The 22,189-nt window shown below is 43.8% G+C and overlaps 1 protein-coding gene across 5 annotated transcripts in view; it reads left to right on the top strand.

The window, feature by feature from the left end:
* Positions 1-22,189, top strand: part of SLC2A12 (solute carrier family 2 member 12) — a 57,972-nt gene that overhangs the window by 17,530 nt on the left and 18,253 nt on the right. For 3 of the 5 annotated variants that reach the window (XM_070496137.1, XM_070496138.1, XM_014850565.3), the window contains 2 exons: positions 582-1,922; positions 20,476-20,598. In XM_070496137.1, coding sequence (XP_070352238.1) covers positions 638-1,922; positions 20,476-20,598 — 1,408 coding nt within the window. In that variant the 5' untranslated portion in view covers positions 582-637. Of the gene's footprint in view, positions 1-581; positions 1,923-10,526; positions 11,955-15,795; positions 17,370-20,475; positions 20,599-22,189 lie in introns of those variants that run through there. The other 2 variants (XM_014850566.3, XM_044754144.2) reach the window with 2 other exon arrangements.

Here is a 22,189-nt window from a genome sequence, read left to right as displayed (position 1 = left end):
TATCAGGATTATTGGGATTTCTTTCTTTTTCCTTTTCTTTCTTTCTTTCTTTTTGTTTTGGTGAGGAAGATTGGCCCTGAGCTAACATCTGTGGCAATCTTCCTCTATTTTGCACATGGGATGCTGCCACAGCATGGCTTGATGAGTGGTGTGTATGTCCACACCCGGGATCTGAACATGTGAACTTGGGCTGCCAAAGTAGAGTACCCAAACTTAACCACTACACCACTGGGATCCAGTGCCAGGCAGCACCCAAACAGTACTGCTGCTTGTTCTGTCTTCAGCATCTGTCATCTGCCCATCTTCATGGCTGTCTGCTCAAAACTAAAAACAACATTAACATCAGAAATAGAAGGAAATGACTTTCTAGATTTCTCCGCCCCTCTCCTCCCAAAAATGAAAAGGACTTTTCCTTCCATATCTAATCATGTTGGGTTAGTATAGTATCTTACTATAACCATGTGTGTTTTTAGACTCCGTGCTATGAAAAACTCACTTGTACGAGGTCTGGTCTCCATTCAGACACAAGGTGTTTAAAGTCACAGCTCAGAACTGACCCCGTCTCTCCTCTCTGCTCGCAGGTTGTGGCCTGTTCACCCTCCTGTCGGCTGTCACTGCTGCCGTCAGTGGCCTCCTCATGGGCTATGAACTTGGGCTCATCTCCGGGGCTCTTCTCCAGATACGGACCTTGTTAGCGCTGACCTGCCACGAGCAGGAAATGGTGGTGAGCTCCCTGCTCATCGGAGCCTTGCTGGCCTCGCTCACTGGAGGGGTCCTGATTGACAGGTTCGGCAGAAGGGCTGCCATCATCCTGTCGTCCTGCCTCCTCGGGCTCGGAAGCCTGGTCCTGATCCTCAGTCTGTCGTATCCCGTTCTTCTAGTGGGCCGCATTGCTATAGGGGTGTCCATCTCCCTCTCTTCCATCGCCACTTGTGTGTACATCGCGGAGATTGCCCCGCAGCACAGAAGAGGCCTTCTTGTGTCACTGAACGAGCTGATGGTTGTCATTGGCATTCTGTTTGCCTACGTTTCCAATTACGCCTTCGCCAGCATTTCCCAGGGCTGGAAGTACATGTTCGGCCTCGTCATTCCCTTGGGATTTCTACAGGCGATCGCCATGTACTTTCTTCCTCCGAGTCCCCGGTTTCTGGTGATGAGAGGACACGAGGAAGCTGCTAGCCACGTTCTCAGGAGGTTGAGAGCCATCTCAGATACGACGGAGGAACTCACGGTGATCAAGTCTTCCCTGAAAGATGAATATCAGTACAGTTTTTGGGATCTGTTTCGTTCCAAGGACAACATGAGGACCCGAATAATGATAGGCCTAACACTGGTGTTTTTTGTACAAATCACTGGCCAGCCAAATATATTATTCTATGCATCGACTGTTTTGAAGTCCGTTGGCTTCCAAAGCAACGAGGCGGCTAGCCTCGCCTCCACTGGGGTCGGGGTTGTCAAGGTCATCGGTACCATCCCGGCCACTCTTCTTGTAGACCACGTGGGGAGCAAAACCTTCCTCTGTGTCGGGTCCTCTGTGATGGCAGCTTCATTGGTGACCATGGGCATCGTGAATCTCCACATCCACATGAACGTCACCAGTATCTGCAGAAGCCATAGCCCTGTCAACCAGTCCATGGAGGAGTCTGTGTTTTATGGACCAGGAAACCTGTCAGCCAGCAATGACATTGTTAGAGAGCCCTTTAAGGAGATCATGTCCCCCAGCAGAAGCTCACCAATGCCCACGAGAAATGACATGGACAAGAGAGGGGAGATGACCTCCGCATCCTTACCAAACGCTGGACTGAGCCAGACTGAACGCCAGCTAGTCACAGACCCAGAGGACGTCCCAGCTTTTTTGAAATGGCTGTCCTTAGCCAGCTTGCTTGTTTATGTTGCTGCTTTTTCAATTGGTCTAGGACCAAGTAAGTATTTTATTCTTTATTCCTTCCCCCTTCCCCTTATGAATATTAATGTATTTCTTTTGATCAGTCAGAGCATCCTACTGCTATGGAGTCTCGTATATAGAACTACTAGAAGCAAGACAGAGATGACATTGGTCACCTGACGTCTCTGCTAATGTGGAAAGTATGCTTGGCTTGTATCTGCTTTGTGACACGTGCTGGGCTCGTATTCCCCCGAAGGAGGATTAGAGTCTCTTATCTGTCGTATGAGGATACTTTAAAACCAGTTGATTGGCAATGAATCAGACCTTGAAACACATTTATTGCCCAAGAGAACATATTATTTTATGAAAGCAAAGTTTACTGGGATAACATTTTTATCCATATCACTCCTGAGTTTCTTCCTAAGTGGAAGGAAAAAAATCAAATGTTTAAATTTTCTTCAAGACACAATAGTGATTCCAGCAATAATACAGAAGAAGGGAATTATGAGTTGGGAAGAAGGAGGCATTATTTCTTTAAGTCTATGTAAATAGTGGAATAACCTCCCTGGGCACTTTATTAAGCAGGAGGAGGGGAGTCAAGTTACCCCCATTGGACACAATACGGTTTACCGGGAGAGAGCTACGACGCGGTTTGTTTGATGTAGCTCGTCTACTCCCACGACAAAGTTTAAACACTTCTCTTGAGCAAAGGCTCTATAATCGGTTGTTTCTTGTGGTTCTCTAGACTTCTAGCCTCACACTGAAAGTCAAAACCTCTCTTTAGGGAAGTTGTGAGGGGTCTTTTGTACATCTCACTAGGAAATGAAGTGTTTAGAACGTAGGGTTGATCTGGGGCCGTCCCGGGGGTGTAGTGGTTAAGTTTGCACACTCTACTTCAGTGGCTGGGGTTCATGGGTTTCCATCCTGGGTGTGGAACTATACTGCTCATCAAGCCGTGCTGTGGCAACATCCCACACAGAGCAACTAGAAGGACTTATGATTAGGATATACAACTATGCACTGGGCCTTTGGGGAGGGGAAAAAATAAGAGGAAGATTGGCAACAAGTGTTAGCTCAGGGCCAATCTTCCTCAAAAGAAAAACTTTCAGGCTAATCTCTCTCTACCACCCTCAACTCCCACCACTCTCCCCTCTCTCTCTCCCCCTCTCAGTCTCTCCCTCCCTCTGTCTTTCTTCCTTCCTCTCTCCCTCTCTCTTACAGAGTTGGTATTGAAACTTTTGTTTACAAAGATCAGGGACCAAAGAAACTTGCCTAAACAAAGGGAAGTGTTGGAGGTTAAGAGCAAGAAGAAGACATAGGTTAAGTTGATGAAGGAAACTCCTGGACAAATGTAGGTTTCTGGTGCTAGGAACTGGACAGTATTTCTGGGAAGAAAGTCACTTTGGGGCTTGCTCAAGTGATCCACCATTAACTCGTTAACTATTCATCCAGGTGGTATGTGGTGAGTGGCTAATTTTTTCATGACCGAGAACTATGCTAAACACTGAGGAAACGGTCGTGAACAGGACAGACACTGTCCCTGTCTTGAAGGAGCTTATACTTGAGTCGAGAGAGCTGTATTCCTCGTGTCTGCTTCTTTCTGGTCAGCAACCAGCAGGTTTGGCCTGCTTAATTTCAGTTAACTAATGACTGGACTTACATGTGGCTGATAATGGCCTTTCCTCCAACTCTGCTCCCTCTTATTTTCATCTGCTGCTGCTTCCAAGTGAGATCATGCTCCAGATAACAGTTTGTTCAAATTCCAGAGTAAGAGAGGGAATCTGACTGACTTTGCTCTTTGCTGTGCCAACTCACAGGTATTGATTCTAGTCTAATCAGCTGGGGCAAGATTTGGCCAAAACATGGATGACCAGAAGCTGGCCCTTCCTCTGGCACCATGAGTAGACAGATTTTGCCATAAGGCATGGCACTCTGTGCATGGGCAGACAGAGTGAACACTACAGCACCCTCAACCTCTGACCTCTCTGGCTTGTTTCTGGACCCTGACTCTGCTTTTTAAGACATCACAGTGATAAAGACTATCGTTAATGAACAGTTACGTGGAAGCAGGTTTCTACCAGTATTTCAGGATTCAGTTATCTTGGGTGTACACCTGTGAAATACTTGTCTTAGTCAGTCTGGGCTGCCGTAACAAATGACCTAAGACTGGGTGGCTTAGACAACCAACGTTTATCTCCCACAGTTCGGGGGGTGGGAAGTCCAAGATCAAGGCACTGGCAGATTCACTTCTGGGTGAGGGCCTGCTTCCTGGCTTGTAGATGGCCACCTTCTTGCTGTGTCCTCACATGGCAGAGGGAAAGAGAAAAGGAGAGAGAGAGAGTACTAGCTAGCTCTTTCAAGTCTCTTCTTAAAAGGGCACTAATCTCATCATGGGGGCTTCACCCCAATGACCTAATTACCTCCCAAAGGGCCCATCCCCAAGTACCATCACCTTGGGAATTAGGGTTTCAACATACAAATTTTAGGAGAGAGACAAACATGCACTCCATGCAATGTTTATGTGGTTACTCTGACAAGGCTGATGAAATCGGAGCGAGTGTCTTACATTTTATTTTCAGAACTCTTTGAAGTCTATCAGGAGGGCGAGCTATGAGAGCCATCTTGTCCCAGGAACAACGTAACCTTGTTGGTGAACTTTTCTGTCTTAGTTTTTTCCTGCAATAAGTTTTGCTCATCTGATAAACTGCACGTGGTGTTTATTGTCCCATTGATCTCCTTTGCCAGCACCTTTTTTCTGTGTATTCATCATAAAACTAAAAATATTTCCTTTTTACATCAATTTTCTTCAGCCAGTCTTTCAAAATATCAGGGCTCAACTAAGAATCTAAGAAAAGCTTAGCAAAAGGAAGAGGATGCCCCTTTGTTTTAATTCAGAGAGCGTTTCAGTTTGACAGAGAGGATGACATGGCACATGTTATAAAACGAGAGACACTGGGCTTAAACTTCTGGAAACAGCCTGTTCGTGGTCAGAGCCTCCCAGGCTCATGCTGCCCTTCTCTCTTTAGTCTCTGTGTAACTTTGAAAAACACTGCAAACCCTCAGTCCATCCACATCGTTGGAGACGTTGTTGTATTAGAGTGAGACTCCCCTTTTCAGGAAACTCCATCTGATTCTGGAAAAAATTATTGGAGGCTGTTTGTTATTTACCCATTAGGATTCCTTAAATAGTATTCTATACTACTTCTTTCAAAATATAACTTAAGCTTTAGATTCAACTAATATTTATTGGCACCTATTATGTCAAATACTGTGCTAGGAAGTCGTTGCATATTTTGGAGTACTTCATCTTACCGTCCTGACAAGCCTGTGAAGAAAGGGTGCTCACCAAACTTCACAATGACAACACTGACTCTCAGAGAAGTCAGTGACTTGCTCAAATACGTGAAAACCTCTTTGTCTTCTGGACTTCAGCGTTCATCCCTCATCCAAGACAATAGGCAGTCCTGTGTTGGTGTTGATACTCAGTGTTGATTTTTGGTTCAGTCCTCTCCATGAGGATACATTAGAAGTCAGAATGAATGAGAATAGTGTGCCATTGTCCACTGCATGAGCCTATCAACTGGGCCATGCTGCATTCTCTTCAAGACGCAGACAGTCTCTCTTTTTCTGAAGCTCTGCTGGGCACATGAACACATACATGTATAAGGCTGAGCTACAGGAGAAAAGAGGACAATGATAATAATGTACAGGTTTTTGGTGTGCATTTACTTGAATAACTGACCTTGATTATGTTCAATGTATATATTGGCTAGAATTGAAGCCCAGCTATAACAAAGACCAAAATAACCATGGCTTCCACAAGAAAGATGTGTCTTTCTCTCTTAACGCCTGGAGCTGGGCTGCTCTAGGTGTAGTCCAGAGGCTGCCAGGGGCGGGCCTAGAGGTAGCGGCCAGTGCTTTGACACTCCTTCTCAGTCTGTCATAATGGCATTTAAAAAATATTAAGATGCATTTTAAAATTTCATCACCCTTTTCCGATAGCTAATGGTCCTTTGGGAATAGGTGAAATGCACAAAGTGCAGTCAATTAAAGGAGGCTGCGCACAGAGAGGCCTGGGTTACAAGACAGTGTGAGCAATCTGTCCAGGAAGCACAGCCACTGTGAGGGATACAGGATAAAGACTTTCTTACCGGGATTAGACCTCACGAGATTGTGGGAGACGCTGAGAAAGTGAAAGTCTGTAAGGAGATGGTCAGAGGAAGAGGAGAAAGTCACTACTCACAGCCACAAAGGGAAGCTGGTGAAGAAGTCTGTGGAAGGCTGTTGCTTCTGCTCTGGTTGTGGCCTGAAATCTCTGCAGGTCAGCAGGGCAGGCTGGAGGACAGCTGGACTCAAGCAGGGGGACACAAAGACGACAGCCTCTCTGGGACAAACTGGAATCGTGCAAAGAAACTGGAGCCCACGTCTGTCTCTCATCACACAGACTCTGATGACACAGGCCACCTGCAGAAAAACTGGTGACCTTCTCTACAGGTCCCTGACAGTGTGCCTGGCCTGCTATTGGGAGAAGTCGGAGGACCTCTGGCCGCGCCAACAAGGAGAACCAGCAGACCACAAGATGTCCAAGCTGCAGTGATGTCTAGGGCCCTGCACCAGCCCCCAAGCATAGGGCTGAGGTGCCACTTTGGGCTTCCAAGGCTCACGCAAATGTCTCTTCCTCCTGACCCTCACCGGGAAGTAGAGGAAGGCAGTGCTGGTAAAGGTCGTTCCAGCTTCGCTAAATCGACACAGGACACAACCACCAGAGGCATAAACTCTGGGCTGAGAGAGAATAGATGTGAATACAGAGAGAGTATTTCAGAAGGTCAAGGGCCCTGTATTCTGTCAATCGCTGTGATAGACATTCCTTTCTTTTAATGACAACATTAATTGTTAAAATACGTGACTAGCTTCCATTCCATCCAATTCCAAAAAAGAGGTGAGGTCATTTCATCAATGTCTCTTGGGTTTTGTTTCTTTAGCCATAAAAGCAGAAACCACTCTCTCGCTAATGCATTATAAAAGCTTTCATATTTATCTTCTCAGGAACGTTAATTATCTCCCTTGAGCTGACGACTCCCACTTATCTCCAGTTCTACGGTCTCAAGCAATTTCTAGTTCCTTTTATCCCATCGAGTACTAGACTTTTCCACGCCGATGCTTCACTGTCAGCCAAACACAAGGAGCCCAATGTTGAATTCTTTCCCCGACCCCTTGGAACGTCCCTTTCTTTTTCCTGGGGCAGGCATGCTGCCAGTCTCTCAGCTCTGATGCTCTGTGGCCTTCTTCCAACCCAGTCAACGACCAAATGCCCTTGGATTTTCCCTCACAAATGGCTCGTGTGTCTCTCCTTTCCTCCTCATTTCCGCCCTCTTAGTCTACCCCTCATGCTCTCATTCCTGGATTACTGAAGACCCTTCCCGTACATCTCTTCCGTTCCAGGCCCTTCTCACGCCCATCCATCCTCCATACCAATATTCCTTAAATACCATGCTCCTCATGTCACCAATGCTCACAAATCTTCCATGGCATCCTAGTTGCCACCACATCAGAGAGGTCAGATGCCTTTCAAGATGAAAAGGAGACTAGAAATTATCTAGTCCAATACTTTCCTTTTATAGACAAGAAACAAAAAGCTCTGAGAGATTGTGTTCACACAATTCAAGCCTAGAGCCACAGACAGCGGAAGCCTCATTCCATGCTCTTCCCGCCACCATACCACCCACCTGTGAGGGAAAAACTGTGATGTTCAAGGCCCTTCATCATCTCACCCAACTCTATCACAACTCTGGGGGGCACCATTTACATTGTAGTCTGTGGAGTTGTGTTCCAGGGCCACCATTCATAGAGAAGTGCATAGAGACTCTGCGCGGAATACCAATGAACGATGCCCCCTGGTGCTGTGCAAGGAGGTGACACTTGACCTCTCTGGGCTTCTTTATCTCCCTCTGCTCCACCCCAAGCCAAGAGACACAAAGCCCTAGTTGTGTTCTCTTCCTGCCCCTCTACTCACCCACATCCTTCCTGTGTTTAGAGCTCAATGGAAGTCTTGCCTCCTCCGTGACTTCACTCCATGTCTTAGAGATCTCTGTGTGTACGAGCTGCTAGTGTATTTCTGGTGTAGGGTAGTTCAGTTCTGGCCTACAAAGAGCTGAATTTAAAATCGGAAAACCTGGGTTCTAATCCCAGCTCTTCTACCTACTGGCTGTGTGATCTTCAAGTCACTGATCCTCTCTGAAGCTGGGTCTAATCTGTGAATTGGGCATCATCACACCTGTCCTATCTCGGTGTAGGTGAGCTCCTGCATATTTCGGATGCTCCAGAGTGGGATATACGTGGAAGTCACAGTGAGATAACACAACCTAGTCCTTAAGGATTCAGCATATTGCTTCCGTACGTTCGTTTTGGCTGATTAACCAGAATACGGTTACTAGATTGTAAGCTCTTTGAGGAAAGAAACAACATCTCGTATTTTTTCCTTGACTCCCTTTGCCTGAGCACCACATCAGTCTGTTTGAAAACCATGTGGGGATACAGCTGTGTTTCTACAGGGGGCAGGGGAGGAGGACTTTAGAACTAAGATGTAGATCCAGGAAAGATCCCAAAGTGTGCTTCTTCACTCGTGGCAAGCTCTCCAGTGGGCAGGCTAAGTACCGAGTGAACTAGAAAGGTCGGGCTGCCACAGAAACTCCTCTTCCTGCCAGACACCATCATGAGGTTTTTTGCAGAACATTCCATCACTTGGACGTGATTTCTAAAGCTCTCTTTCTGGTTTTGCCTGTAGGAAAGGGGGCAGGGAAGTTATTAATGCTCAGAAACAGGTAATGGGAGGCAGTTAGAACTTTTCTTTGTTAAGTCATAGTTATTTGGGAATTTTGGACATAAAGTATCTGAAAATAGTCCCAGATTTTTTTTTAGACACCTCTGGTTTTTGCTACAACATGGAGAAGAGAGTCCTTTCAAGATTTCTTAGACCAAAAGCAGTGCTAGTGAGACAGGGAATCTCAGGGTTGAAAGAGATTTAGGCACAGGAAAGGGAAATAACCCTTCATCTCGTGGTTTCTCCAACTTATAATTGCAGTTCCAAGGACTGAGCTGGGTTCACACCTGCGGCTGGGAGGCACGCAGCCTGAGACCCAGTCCCGAACCGCCCTCTCTAAGGAGAACAAGAAGTCATTTCACATCCATGGTCTGAGGCTATCAATTCTCCTAGGATTTTCAGAAGGGATCTGAATAATTGTCTTTTTCTTTCTTGCTGAGAGTCAATCATTTATGTCCATATTCATGTTGTAGTTTATTTTTCTTTTCTAAAGAAAACATACCATAGGAATTCCAATTTGATTACCAAGACTGCATTCTAGGGCATTGGTGTCAACTGTGTGAACCAGTCGGAATTTAAAGAAGGTTTTTAGTAGGAAAAAGGTTCTCATACCAGATCTTGAATGCATCATAAAACTTATTAATCTGATGTGATTACCGCTCAGGTCTTTCAATTAGAGAGTTTACTCCTTGTAATAGAAGCAAATCCTGTGTCAACAGAGGTATAAAGGAAAAGTACTTGCTGTTCTAAAGTAAAATTGGAAGTAGGATTAAGCCTCCTTATTAAAACTTCTTAAATACAGGTTGACTTAGAACAAAATTCCTTAATTACATTAGATCCCAGCATGGTTTACTTCTGCCAGAAAAGTGTTTCTATTTTTAGGTTAAAGTGTGTGTCCTGCATTGTTTTGCCTTCTGGTCTTCTGTTTCTCTAATTGCAAAATAAGGGGGTTACTCTAGCATCTAGGATTCAGGAGGGGGCATGAATTTGGTACCAAGTAATCTTATGTATTTTATTTTATGCATTTAAAATATTATTCTAAGAAGGAATCCACAGGCTTCACCAGCCTGCTGAAGGGGTTCCTGGTCCAAAAGAAGTTAAGAGCCTCTCCCTCTGTTTCTCTGTAACTAAGACTAGAGCTCTTCCGTCAAATAATCAGGATAAACACTCCACTGCTTCTACTGGAGACTTCGACTAAACGTTCTGTTTTCCATACCTCATCCTTCACTTTAAAATATGTTTGGAATCTCAACCTCACCCTCCAATATGTTTCTGGGGCGGTTCTGGGCATCATTTTAGCTCCCTTGAATAGCTGAACGTTTTTCTGTCATGGCTCAAGCTTCAGAGTAGAACCAAAGATTCCTGGCATTGAGGACAGAGAGCCACATGAAGATTTCTGTTTGACTCGTGCTTCAAAAGTGAAGCAGAGAGGAGCCCAAACCCACGGCATAAAGTTATTCTCTCATGAGTTCATTTGAGGCGTTAGTTGTGTACAAACCCAGCTCTGCTTAAAATAGCCACTGGAACTCAGAAAAATGTATGTGGCTATTCTTTTCACAATAATTATTTGGGCTTTGTTTTAATCCCCAAATTCCTGTGTGCATAAATTAATTAATTAACCTCCTCTTCCATCTCATGATTAATATCTTTTCATGATGAGCAGACAGAAGGAATTTGTCCAAGGCCACTCGTTAAGTTCAGTAATGAGGCTGTGACTGTAATCCTTTAACTATCTTTGTTCTCACACATTCAAGCGGAGCCTTTCACTGAAGACTGAATGACAGGTGACACCAAATCACTGCCCCCAATCTCTTCTACCAGATAGGCAGGAGTTCCAGCAAGAAAGCATCCTGGAGTGACCAAGAAGAGAAGAGAGGGAGAAAGAGGAGGTGATTCACTGACTCACTCCCATCCAGCGTGCGTGCCTTGCTCATCCACAGCACACCAGGCGGGGTGCAGGTGTGGACATTCAGGGATGGATAAGCCAGATCCACAGCCCGTCCCCATGGAGCCAGTGTTGAGGATGGGCAATAAGCCAGAAAACGAATAATGCATACTACAACCTCCGGAGAGAAGTGTTAACACGGTGGTGGAGGGAAGGGTAATAAAGAAGGATGTGAAAGAGCACGGTTGGAGGAGGGTTATTCCAGGTAGGACGGCCACAGAAGGCTTTTCTGGGGTGGTGACATTTGGCCCAGGCTTGTAGGAAGAAAGCAGTGTGAAGATCTGGGAGGGGGGAGTTTTAAGCAGGGATAACGGCGGATCACGTGGCCTTGAGGGGGACGTGAGCTTGAAGGTTTAGAAGAACAGCAAGAATGTCTGTTGAGGCCGTACAATGCAGGGTTTGAATTCTGACCAGGCTCTGGCATCAGACTGCCTGGCCTCGAATCCCTGCTCCACGGTGTAGGACTTGGGGCAAGTCAGTTAACTTCTCCAGGCTTGCGTTTCCTCATAGAGGAGATGGGACCACACTGTCGACTTCACAGAGGTTGAGTGAAGCCATCTGTATAAAGTGTGCCTATTACAGTGCCTGGCCTACAGCATGGACTCCGTACACTTGGTGATTAGTGCTCTTAAATGTCTGGTCCTGGTCTAGACGTGAGATGAATGGTTCTGATCATGCCAGCACTGACTTCAGCAGGCATTATGCTTCAGCCAGGTGAGGACACCCAGGAAGCCCTCCATAGTCCTGTGCTGAATTGGGATGCCGGGGTCCTCCTCAACTCCCTTCTATACACCATTCTAGTCGGGTCACCACTGAAGAGAGTAGATTTGTGAAGTATGGTTCAATTCTGGATTGCCTACAGTCAAGAGAGCTTCCTAGGAAACCTGACAGGCTTCACAGAAAATCCTGGGGCTTTAGTGAAAGGTGAGGGGTGTGATATAGGCTGAGAAACACTCAAATGTCCACTCTTCTAAACTGGTGCAGCCGATTTAGACTATATGTCCTGGGTGCACACAAACTTTGTCTTGTCTGCTGTTGTATTCTTGAGCCTAGCCTAGGGCCTGGCCCACAAAAGGGGCTCAATAAATATCTGTTAGATAAGTCAAGAACTTCCCCCAAAAAAGAGATGTTTCTAGAACTCTCTCCTGTGATTAAAGGGGAGTCCTTCAGTCTGGGGTTGATATATCCTCATGTCTTCTAGTACGAATCTGAGTCAATATCTAGAGAATGAGACAAAAATATGGTTTGTGTGGAACCCCATGCACATTTGACCAAAATTATATCTGAATAAAGCAACTCAATCGAGAATGCAGAGCCATCTCAAATTCATCTGATGACTAAAGAAGGTTGATGTTTTAAATTTACTAAAATTAAGGCCATTTAAAAAAATTTATGGTATCAGACAAAACATTCATTTACAAATTTCCATTGTTTTCTCCAAATATGAGACCCAGCTCTTCCCCTAAAAAAAAAAAAGATTGCGATTAGTTATATCATGGGATAATTATTCCTACTTTGGTTTAATAATTGAATGTTTTTAAACTTGACTCTTTACAAAAGAGATTTGAGGTAATTCTTTTGTGGTTTTCCTAAGAGAAATAAGTGAAAATCTGAACTGGAATTTTGGGGTTGCTTTTGTTTACTTAATTAGCATTAGATCTTATAGAAATATTTCAATGGATTATCTCAGGCTTGAGAATCCTGTTAAATCCGTCAGATGTGAATGGGCAGTCCAAAGTTAATAATAACAATACAAGATCTTTGTAGAAAAATCATATCATAGCAACAAGTAGTCAAACTCTCAAGAACTATAAACTGGCTGATATTTTAGCCCACTTGCAAGCTAACAAGTTAGCTTGTCACAGTATCATGGATGTTGGCAAAAGACACAAGACTCCTGGGTCAGAGACAAAGGACAGTTTGTTATTCACAGCAATAGCAATAGCCAGAATATTGACATTTGCGTCAGTTCTCCAAGCCCCGATACCCACAGGGCAACATGAAGGGCCAGATGACACCTACACAGATAATGGGTTATTGTAGAAGAGAGGAACTCCAAGCCTAGAGAACCCAAATCTTTTAGAATAGACAGTAAGCCAGCCTATTTCTTTGCTGGAGAGAGACGTTATCTTTAATCTACTGGATAGTAGACAAACATTTGCCTCAGAGGAGACCCCATCTCTGTCTTCCAAGGCAGTTCTTGTACATACATGCCTGGAAAGACAGTCTGGAACAAAGACAGTCAGCGCCTTTGCTCACAAGACACACAGGAAGGCGAGAGACCCGTGGAGAACTGTCTCTCAGCTCAAATATCCTAAAAAGACCGTCTTTGTGTTTTAAACAAGAAACTAAAATTTTTTAAAGTTCAAAGACTATAGAGCCTAGCCTTTTGTTTGGTTTGGTTTTATGGAGTTTAACCAGCCTTTTGGAGGATGGGTATCAGTAGGAAGCATAAGACTCATCTGCCATAACATTTAAATTTAGATTTCATACCTAAATAACTCTAGCTCTTCAAAAATAAGGTGTTCATACGATGTTTGCACAGCTAAGGATTATGACAATTCCAGGGATGTGGAACAGCAGGTTTTAATTTGGAAGTTTACTTAGCTGCTTCACTCCAAATTATCCTGGGTTTAGAAGAGATAGGCTTACAGACCAGAAGGAAATCAAATATTTCAAAGAGATTTTGATAGTCTTCATATTTCCTCCTAGACTCAGGGCCCTAATATTCAGAACCATCCCGGTCAAAGGCTTTTTTAGTGATCATCTTCCTTTCCCACCATTTTTGTAGGATAATTATATAGCTTTAGAGAATCAAGGCATATTGCATAAATTATTATTCTTTAAACAGGAGAGCTTTATTATCAAATATAGCCATTATAAATCATAGTCATACAATGGGTTTGTGTTAAGTGTGTCTACCTTTAAGATCTTTCAAATCTTTTTTTTTCTTTTAAATCTTAAGTTTCAATTATCACCAATATTCACACCAATACTGCTCCTTTTTTCCAATTAATTAAGTTATAGGTCATTTTGATGGATTAAAGTGGTGAATTATTTGGTCTTCTGGTGTTAATCATTAAAATAATGCAAAGTAAATTGAAAATAGTATCGGAACAGCTTCATACTAAATTTGCATCCAAGCAAAAGAGGAAAAATGTTACAGAAATATGTGCCTTTAGTTAATTAAATCCCGTTTTCCTCTTTGGAGTTAGTTAGACAATGGAGAAGTAGTATCCAACCAGAGTCTACAAGTGCAATCTTGTAGCGTGAGCACAGCTAAACACACAGTGAAACGACACCATCGATTCCATGACGTCACAACTGTGTGTCGGTGTTCAACTCTCCTCTCAACCCAGCACTACAGTCACAGTCCGATCCCTGGAAAACTATGAACTAAAGAAACAGACATTTGCAACATTAAAACCTATAATACTTTTCTGACTGACACCCGAAGGATCAGTCATGAAGAAAGCACGACACAAAATAATACATCTGAAACATAACGCTCAAGCCAAGCTTAAACCAGGAAAAATGAATTTCTTGTAGCTCCTTTCTTTTTTTTGTTTTTCATTTTGAACTTCAGTTCAGTGGTCTGCAGATAGGGACATGCATATTCCCGGGCTTTGCTTTCCAGAGTACTCCTTCAATGATATGTCAAAGGAAATCAATTTCTTGATTTTTAGGAAAAATCCATTTCCCAAAATTTCTTCTTCCCTATCTCCCCAGTGGTAATTGTTTTTCCACTGAAAAGAAAGCACACCTATTACCCATCAAAAAAACTTACTATGACACATGTCCCAAAGTACAAAAACCTCCAGAACACTCAGGTAACTGAAAGAACGTCAGGAATCCTGGTGTGGGCATGGTGTGGGAAATGACTTTAATGACAAGATAATAATCCTTTCATAAGCCTAGATAGTCCCAATAATTTCCTTTCAACAAAACTAAAGGAAGATCTCATCAACTTATCAGCTGACATATTATTACAAACAACTTGTTAATTCAAAGAATTGAGTGACATTGCTATTATAAAATTTCTTCGACTCCCCATCTATTTTCATTATTCTTAAGAACAATAAATTTCATCTCTTTAAAGGGTAGAAATGTATCATGTTATTCTAGAAGGAAGTGACATTCACCCACAGGTACATAATATAGGAAAAACTCACCATCCATGAAGAGGAATATTTCCAATAAATTTCACTTTTCATATTTAATACTTATTTCTAAAAATTTGTAACATATTTCTATAATTTTGATCTATTTTGTATTAATTATTGTGTTAATAACTTCAATGAGAAAAAATACTTTGAAGCTCTTAGCAGAAATAAAAAGAAACCTAAAATTTCAATTTAAGGTCATTTTTTTTCAGAGCAGTATGATACAGTGATCAATAAAAGACTTTCCAGCCTAAAAACGCATTACAGTAGGATAAAGTACTAAGTTCAAGGTGAAAAAGAAACTATGACATTTATGTTAAATACGTTATTCTTATATTTTTTAAATGGATGATGACGAGTATCAAATAAGAAAGGCATTTAAATTTCACTGGAAATATTTAAAAGTGATGTGTTCTATTTTAAATGTTAGAGTTTATAATACAATAGAAATTGCATTCTTTGCTATCATTTAAATTTACGGTGAAACAAATGTTAGATTTTGACTTATAAATGGAACAAAGTACTTAGTTTTTCAACTTAATTTAAAGGCTACACAAGCGAGAAAGTTTGAACACCATGCCATACTTCTCTCTTATTCCCATTGGGTACCACCTCACAAAAGGGGTCCATTTTTAACTCTGGCATTTTTTACTGAGGGTTATTCCATTTCGTCCAATTTCTCCTAAACCATTTTTAAAAAGTCATTTCAGTTGGTTTTGATTAGAAATCATTAAGATAGAAAGATTGGGGAGCGTGGAAGCTTTATTTCATTGCTCTTCTTGGTTTGTTACGTAACTAATCCAAGATAATACAGTAGTGCCCCTGTATCTATAGTTTCACTTTCCACAGTTTCAGTCACCCGAGGTCAGCTCCCATCCTGGAGGCTGGTGCTCCTCCTTCTAAGTTATAAGCATAAGGTCCACAGTAGCCCAAGCCTGGGTCCCAATGTCTACATCGTTCCCCCTTTCCTCTCATCACATAGGCGCTGTGTCATCTCACGTCATCACAGGAAGAAGGTGAGGAGAGTACGAGAAGAGCTGTTGAGAGAGACCACATTCACATAACTTTCATCACTGTATATTGTCATATTCTATTATTAATTATTGTTGTTAATCTCTTACTGTGCATAAATGACTTATTAAACTTTATTGACATAGGTACGCTTATATAGTAAAAACACAGACCATGGGGTTCGGTACTACCCACGGTTTCGGGCATCCACTGGGGGTCGTAGTACATATCTGCCGTGGATAAGGGGGGGACGACTGCATTCTTCAATAAAGCATTTATTTTAGAAGAGGACACGAGGGAGCAAAACTCAGAGAAACCGAGAGAAGAGAGAACACAAAAAATAAAAATACGAGAACCACCACATCATTGCTGATGTTGGAAACGGTGGCTTATGGTGGAGCGTATTTTTTAAAGAACATAATTTTCCCATTTAGGGAAATTATGAGGTCAGGATTTAAACAACTGGTTGGAAGGAAATGGGCATATTTCCCTCTCGAATTCACACAAAGTACTCCCTTGTGGTCAGAGAGCTAGGGTGCTGGAGCTGCTTGCAAAGGCAAGAAAAGCCATAGGAATCCTACAAAGTATAGGGCATGGCTCCTCGGCAGATCAAGTGGTGAAAACTCTGTGGCCCGCATGTTGACCTCCTCCAGAGCTGCCAGGAATTCTCTGGTAAGAGTTTCAAGATCTCCATGAGTCTCTCAACCCTGGGGCTAGCACGTTAGGTGGTTCAGGAAGAGCTCGTCAAATGGAAAGTGTGCCTGGAGAGGCGCAGGGTTTAAATCCAGCAGCAAAGGGAGTTAAATGACAGCTCCAGTGGGAAAACATATGGCAGCGGCAGAAACAGGGAGGGGCAGGAGACAGGCATGGCAGTGTCCACGCGGTAGGGCTGAGACATTTCCATTGATTGCCTCTATTAATCCAAGTCCACTGCACCCAGATACACTTCAGCATTTGTCCTTCATGGTCTTGTCATGACTCTCTGTGCTGCCATGAACACTATCTGCAGATTTCATCTGGGTCAGGCAAGTTCTGACAGACAGCCCTGGTGATTTAATACTGTGGGAAATACAAGTTCCAGCGGGTGTGGACAGTGATCTCCCAGCAAGGCCAAAATTTCCTCAGTCCATGCAGCATAGAGAAGACCTTGAAGACCTTAAAGACCTGTGCAGACTCTGACGTTTACAGAAGCACATGTGGCTCTGAGTTAGCCGTGGAATGATGGGGTCGGGGTGGAATAACAGAGGTCCCGGAGAATTGTCTCAGAGCCTGGAAACTGCAGCAGCTGTGCTCACTGTAGAAACGTTCACTGCATCTCTGAACACCCTGTGGATTCCTCACAAGCAAACAGCATGAAGCATCCCCTATGGCTCTATCATCAGGTTGGGGCATAACAAGGACACCCAGAGAGAGCCACCACTTCTTCACTGTGGCTTATAGCGATAACTTGATTTTCCTTGGGAGAGAAATTAGGCCCTCTCATTAAAAAATCAGTGATTTTAAGAAAACTTCCACCTGTCATTATAAACATCAACATATTAAACCCCCATGTGATTGTTTATATCTCTGTCCTCTTTACTTATAAACTGGAATAGAGCTTTTTCATTCCTCCTGCTTTGGGCACTCACAGCTTCTTTCCAGGGAACATGGAGGATGGTAGATTCTGGCATCATTTTGCTCCTAAGTCAGCCAAGGGGAGAGAGAGTTTTACCCTCTCAGCAAATTCCATTTTGCTGCAAGCGCCATTTTCAGATTTTTATTTCACTCTCTCTGGACCTGAAAACCTGTGATTTTATGGTTCTGAAATCCTTGTCAAAATGATATTCTCCTTATTTTTGAACAGACAGGTTCCAGATTGGGAGGTTGAACCATCCTTGTCAAAACACTTGTCAATTGCTGCAACATCCAGCTTGTCAATATTAGATAAACCAAGGCACCAATTCTTGAATTCTTTCCATTATATCAAAAAAGAAGAGAAGCTTTTGGCAATGATACATTAGTTTTGGAAACATCAGATGTAGGGTTTCCCTGACATCAAGTTCTCATCAGAGACTGAGGGCAGTGTCTTTTTCAGTACTCAGTTCATTGCTCTCTGACCGGCTAAACCGCCTGAGGGCTCGCTCGGCTGCTGAACTGAATGCTTGCCTAGGACAGGCTTTCAGCGTGGATCTTGGGATCCTTTAGGCAAACCCTTGACAGTTCAGACCGAGCACGTATAACTGTGCTTTGTGTGACTGTCCCATCTTCTCACTGGCAAAACCCACCACTTTCTATAACAGCCAGAGCCACTCGTTCTCATCTGAGGCCAACATGGCTCTGATGACCCCAGTGATGATACTCCCCAAATCCCACGAAACAATTCCAAGAGGCCATCATGATGAAAGGTAGCAAGGAGAGGAGGGGGGAGGGGGTTTCCGAGGTAATGACTCGGGGACGGAAGTAGATCAAGACAACCTGTGCTAACCCCTCTACAAAAAGAAAATGAAAGAATGTCCCTTCCCCCACCCCCTCCTCATGGCCACCAGAGCAAAAGGCCACACGGAACCCTTCGCTCCACCCGAACCCATTTCAAATGCCCATGGCGGGAAGGGCCACGGGAGGACTGGTCAGTGGCATAGATTATTTAGCCTCAAAAAATTGGATTTACAAAATCTACCTTGCATTTGTCCAAGGGCAGGTCATTACAAAAGCTTCACCAGAATTAGACAGCCGTCACTCTACTCAGAGCCAGATCCCAGTCTTGCAAAGCTCAAGACAAGGTTACCTGGGTATTGCACTGGCCTCACTGGGAGCAAAGGGACCCCACCAAGGATATAATCTTCAAGAAACTAGTGAAAGTCTTTTGAGGTGGGCGGCGGAGGGACATGCAATTTTATTTGTGAATTCCCTATTAATTAGAACAATAACAATCATGTTTCTTTTGCTGCATTATCTTCCATGCCCAAAAAGTAACCCTATATAGATTCACTTGGAGAAGATAGTCAAGAAAAAGAAACTTTTTTCTAGCTCTCTTCTGTAATTAAATTACTTTTTCTTACTTTAAAACAGCAAATTTACAACAAGCAGATGTTTTCTGTACAGAGTATCTTCTTGTCTTGAGAACCAAGCCGTTAAATTAGAAACATAGCTGGCTGTTTGATTCTCTTCTTTTTTTGAGGAAGATTAGCCCTGAGCTAACATCAGCTTCCAATCCTCCTCTTTTTGCTGAGGAAGACTGGCCCTGAGCTAACACCTGTGCCCATCTTCCTCTACTTTATATGTGGGATGCCTGCCACAGTATGGCTTGACAAGCAGTATGTAGGTCCACACCCCAGACGTGAACAGCGGACCCTGGGTGGCCCAAGTGGAACATGCGCACTTAACTGCTGCACCACCAGGCTGGCCCCTGTTTGATTCTTAAATATGCGGCCCAAGTGGTTGCTGATGAGTGGGGCACCTCCCTGGCTTCTTGCTTCTTACCCACCATGGTCTCCTGTGCACCAGGACGACGCAGCTGGTTGGTCTATAAATGCTGGCTCTCCAATACAAGGTGACTTTGTCAGCAGGGAGCTGGGGTTGGGGCAGCTCCTAACTCCTTCTTTCCTCAGAATCAAAGGTCCTTCTACCACACATTTATTTACTCATTAACAAATATTTATTGAGCCACCACCAAGAGCACACCGTGATTAAAAAGCATGAGTTCCGGAGCCTGACTGCCAGGGCTCAGTGCCATCTCTGGCCACTTAGGAGCTCTGTGACCTTGGCAAATTATTAACTCCTTAAGCCTCAGTTTCTTCTTCTAGGAAAGACAAGAGTAACAGTTCCTGTCTTGTAGGATTTTGTGATTAAAGGAGATAAAGTTTGTAAAGGGCTCAGTCCACGTAAGAACTCGCAGCTCTTTTATTAGGCAAACTTGGTCTGAGGGCTGTGAGCGCGAGGTAAGTTAACTCGCCTGTCTCCTGCCCTTTCTAGTCCCACCAGGCATGTCCTGTAATGTTCCCTGTCACTCTCAGTTAGTGAAAAGTCCTCTGATCAGTTTTCGTGCCAAGAAGAGTCTCCTTTCAGAAATTCAAATGTTTAGTCTAGTTTAATAATCAAATCTTGAAGCTCTATTTAATTTAGAGCTTCTCTCTACCCAGCTTGCCCCAGGCTGGGAAACCCAAGTGGGAGAAGTGACAGGAGCGGGCTTCCTTCCTCCCGGCCTCCCAGCTCTATTTCCTACCCACTCCTTAGTTGTGATGCTGGACTTCTCCAAGGTCAGTGGCAAAGGAGATGACAGGAAAGGGCCCGGACGTCGAGCAGGTAGAGCCGGGGTCTGGCACCGAGGCTCTGTGCTTGGCAGATGTCCAAAGCTGCCTCTCTGGCGGGTGGCCCCAGCCGCTGCCCCTCCCATTTGCATTTCTCAGGCCTGTGTCACATACCAGTGCTGTATGACCCTCCCTGTACCTCCAGGGACGATTGTCAAGGCTCTCAGTGTTTCTCCTGGACCCTTTCTCACTTGGCTGAAGGTGAGGAGAAGGGACATCCGTTCTCTCTTCTGCCAAGGAAGGACCTGCTCAGCTCTCCAACCACAGACCACGCAGGACCAGGGCAGGATCCGCGGGCTGGCCCTCGGTTCCAATGGGCTTTTGATAATTTTGCCGTCCCCCTCCCCACCTTTGCTTTCTCCTAGTGCCCTGGCTGCTGCTGAGCGAGATTTTTCCTGGAGGAATTCGCGGACGAGCCATTGCCTTAACTTCCATCATGAACTGGGGCATCAACCTCCTCATCTCTCTGACATTTTTGACTGTGACGGGTAAGAAATCATTATTTTCCTCTAGTGCCTTTGTGCTCGCAGGACAACTGTCAGGAAAGCACACTCACCTAAAAGATGTTGCATTGTGGACCTTTTCAAACACATTCGAAAGTAAAGAGAAGGGCAAAGAATCTGACGTACCGACCACCCAACTTCAGCAGTTATCCACCTTCACTCATTTGTAAGCCCACTTACTCTTTTCGAGCATATTGCTTTGAGTCACATCTCAGACATCATGCTGTTTTGTCTATAAAATTTCAGCATGGGCCTCTAAAAGATCAGGCATTTAAAAGCTATAATCACAATACTAACACCTAAAAATATTAATCATAATCCCTTGGTATCACGTAGCCAGTCTGTGTTCACATTCTTCCAATTGTCTTACAATTATTTTTTATACTTTGAATCATGATCCAAATACACAATTTACAATTGATTAATACGGGCCTTATAATTGGTGGGTTTCATCTCCATTTCTCCCCCTCCTCTCCACACTATCTTTTTAATGAAGAAACTGGGTCATTTTTCCCATAATTCTCCCCTGGTAGGGTTTTCCCGAGTGTGGTCCTATCGCACGACTCCTGTCCCCTGTGTTTCCTGCAAACTGCCACTTAGATCCAGAGGCTGGAGGGTTTCAGATTTTCTGGTTGGTTTCACAGGTGCTGGCGTGTGTCCTGCCCCCAGAGGCTCGTCCCATCACTTGTCTCCCACTTTGTCGTGTTGCTTCCTTGGAGAATCTTTGCCCAGACCCGCTGTTTCCATTCTGTCGTTCCTTCTACATTTGCATAAGCACTGCTCCTCTAAGGAGAAACTTAATTTGCCTGCCTTGAAATATGAATCATTTAAGAAAGGGGAGATAAATACTTGAAACTTTCTCTTTATTTTCTAGCTTTCAAAATAATGAGATGGTTCCCAGCAACTTCCAAAATTGACCAATGACTTGAGTTTTCATTCTTTCCTTTTTTATATATATAATATATAAATATTAAATAATATATATAACATACAAATTTTCAAAAGTTGATGTATACTCAAGAAAGTATGTATCTGGGGCCGGCTCCACGGCCGAGTGGTTAAGTTCGCGCGCTCCGCTGCGGCGGCCCAGGGTTCGGATCCCGGGCGCGGACATGGCACCGCTCGTCAGGCCACGTTGAGGCGGCATCCCACGTCCCACAACTAGAAGGACCTGCAACTAAGATATACAACTGTGTACGGGGCGGGGGTGGGGGGGGAGATAAAGCAGAACAAAAAGATTGGCAACAGTTGTTAGCCCAGGTGCCAATCTTTAAAAAAAAAAAAAATATGTATCTATATATAGTACTTCTGAATCTTGTCAGCCCCCTTTTTTCTAGTACATATACTTTTGGAAATTAACTTTTGGGGTTATTGATTAAGTATGATTTGGGTTTTTACATAAAATTTTCAAATGTTTATATCCCACACCTCTCCTGCTCTGATCACATACATGGACGTGTGCCCTCCACATTCACACACACACACACACACACACACCCCTCTTACCTGCTGTTTGGTGTGGAGAAAGAGAACTATAAAAGAAAGAACGGAAATGATGAGGGGTGAAAAAGACACA

The sequence above is a fragment of the Equus asinus genome, chromosome 24 (genome assembly GCF_041296235.1).
Source record: "Equus asinus isolate D_3611 breed Donkey chromosome 24, EquAss-T2T_v2, whole genome shotgun sequence".
NCBI classification, from domain to species: Eukaryota; Metazoa; Chordata; class Mammalia; order Perissodactyla; family Equidae; genus Equus; species Equus asinus.
Note: the sequence above shows the minus strand (reverse complement) of the source record. Positions and strands in the feature narration are given on the sequence as shown.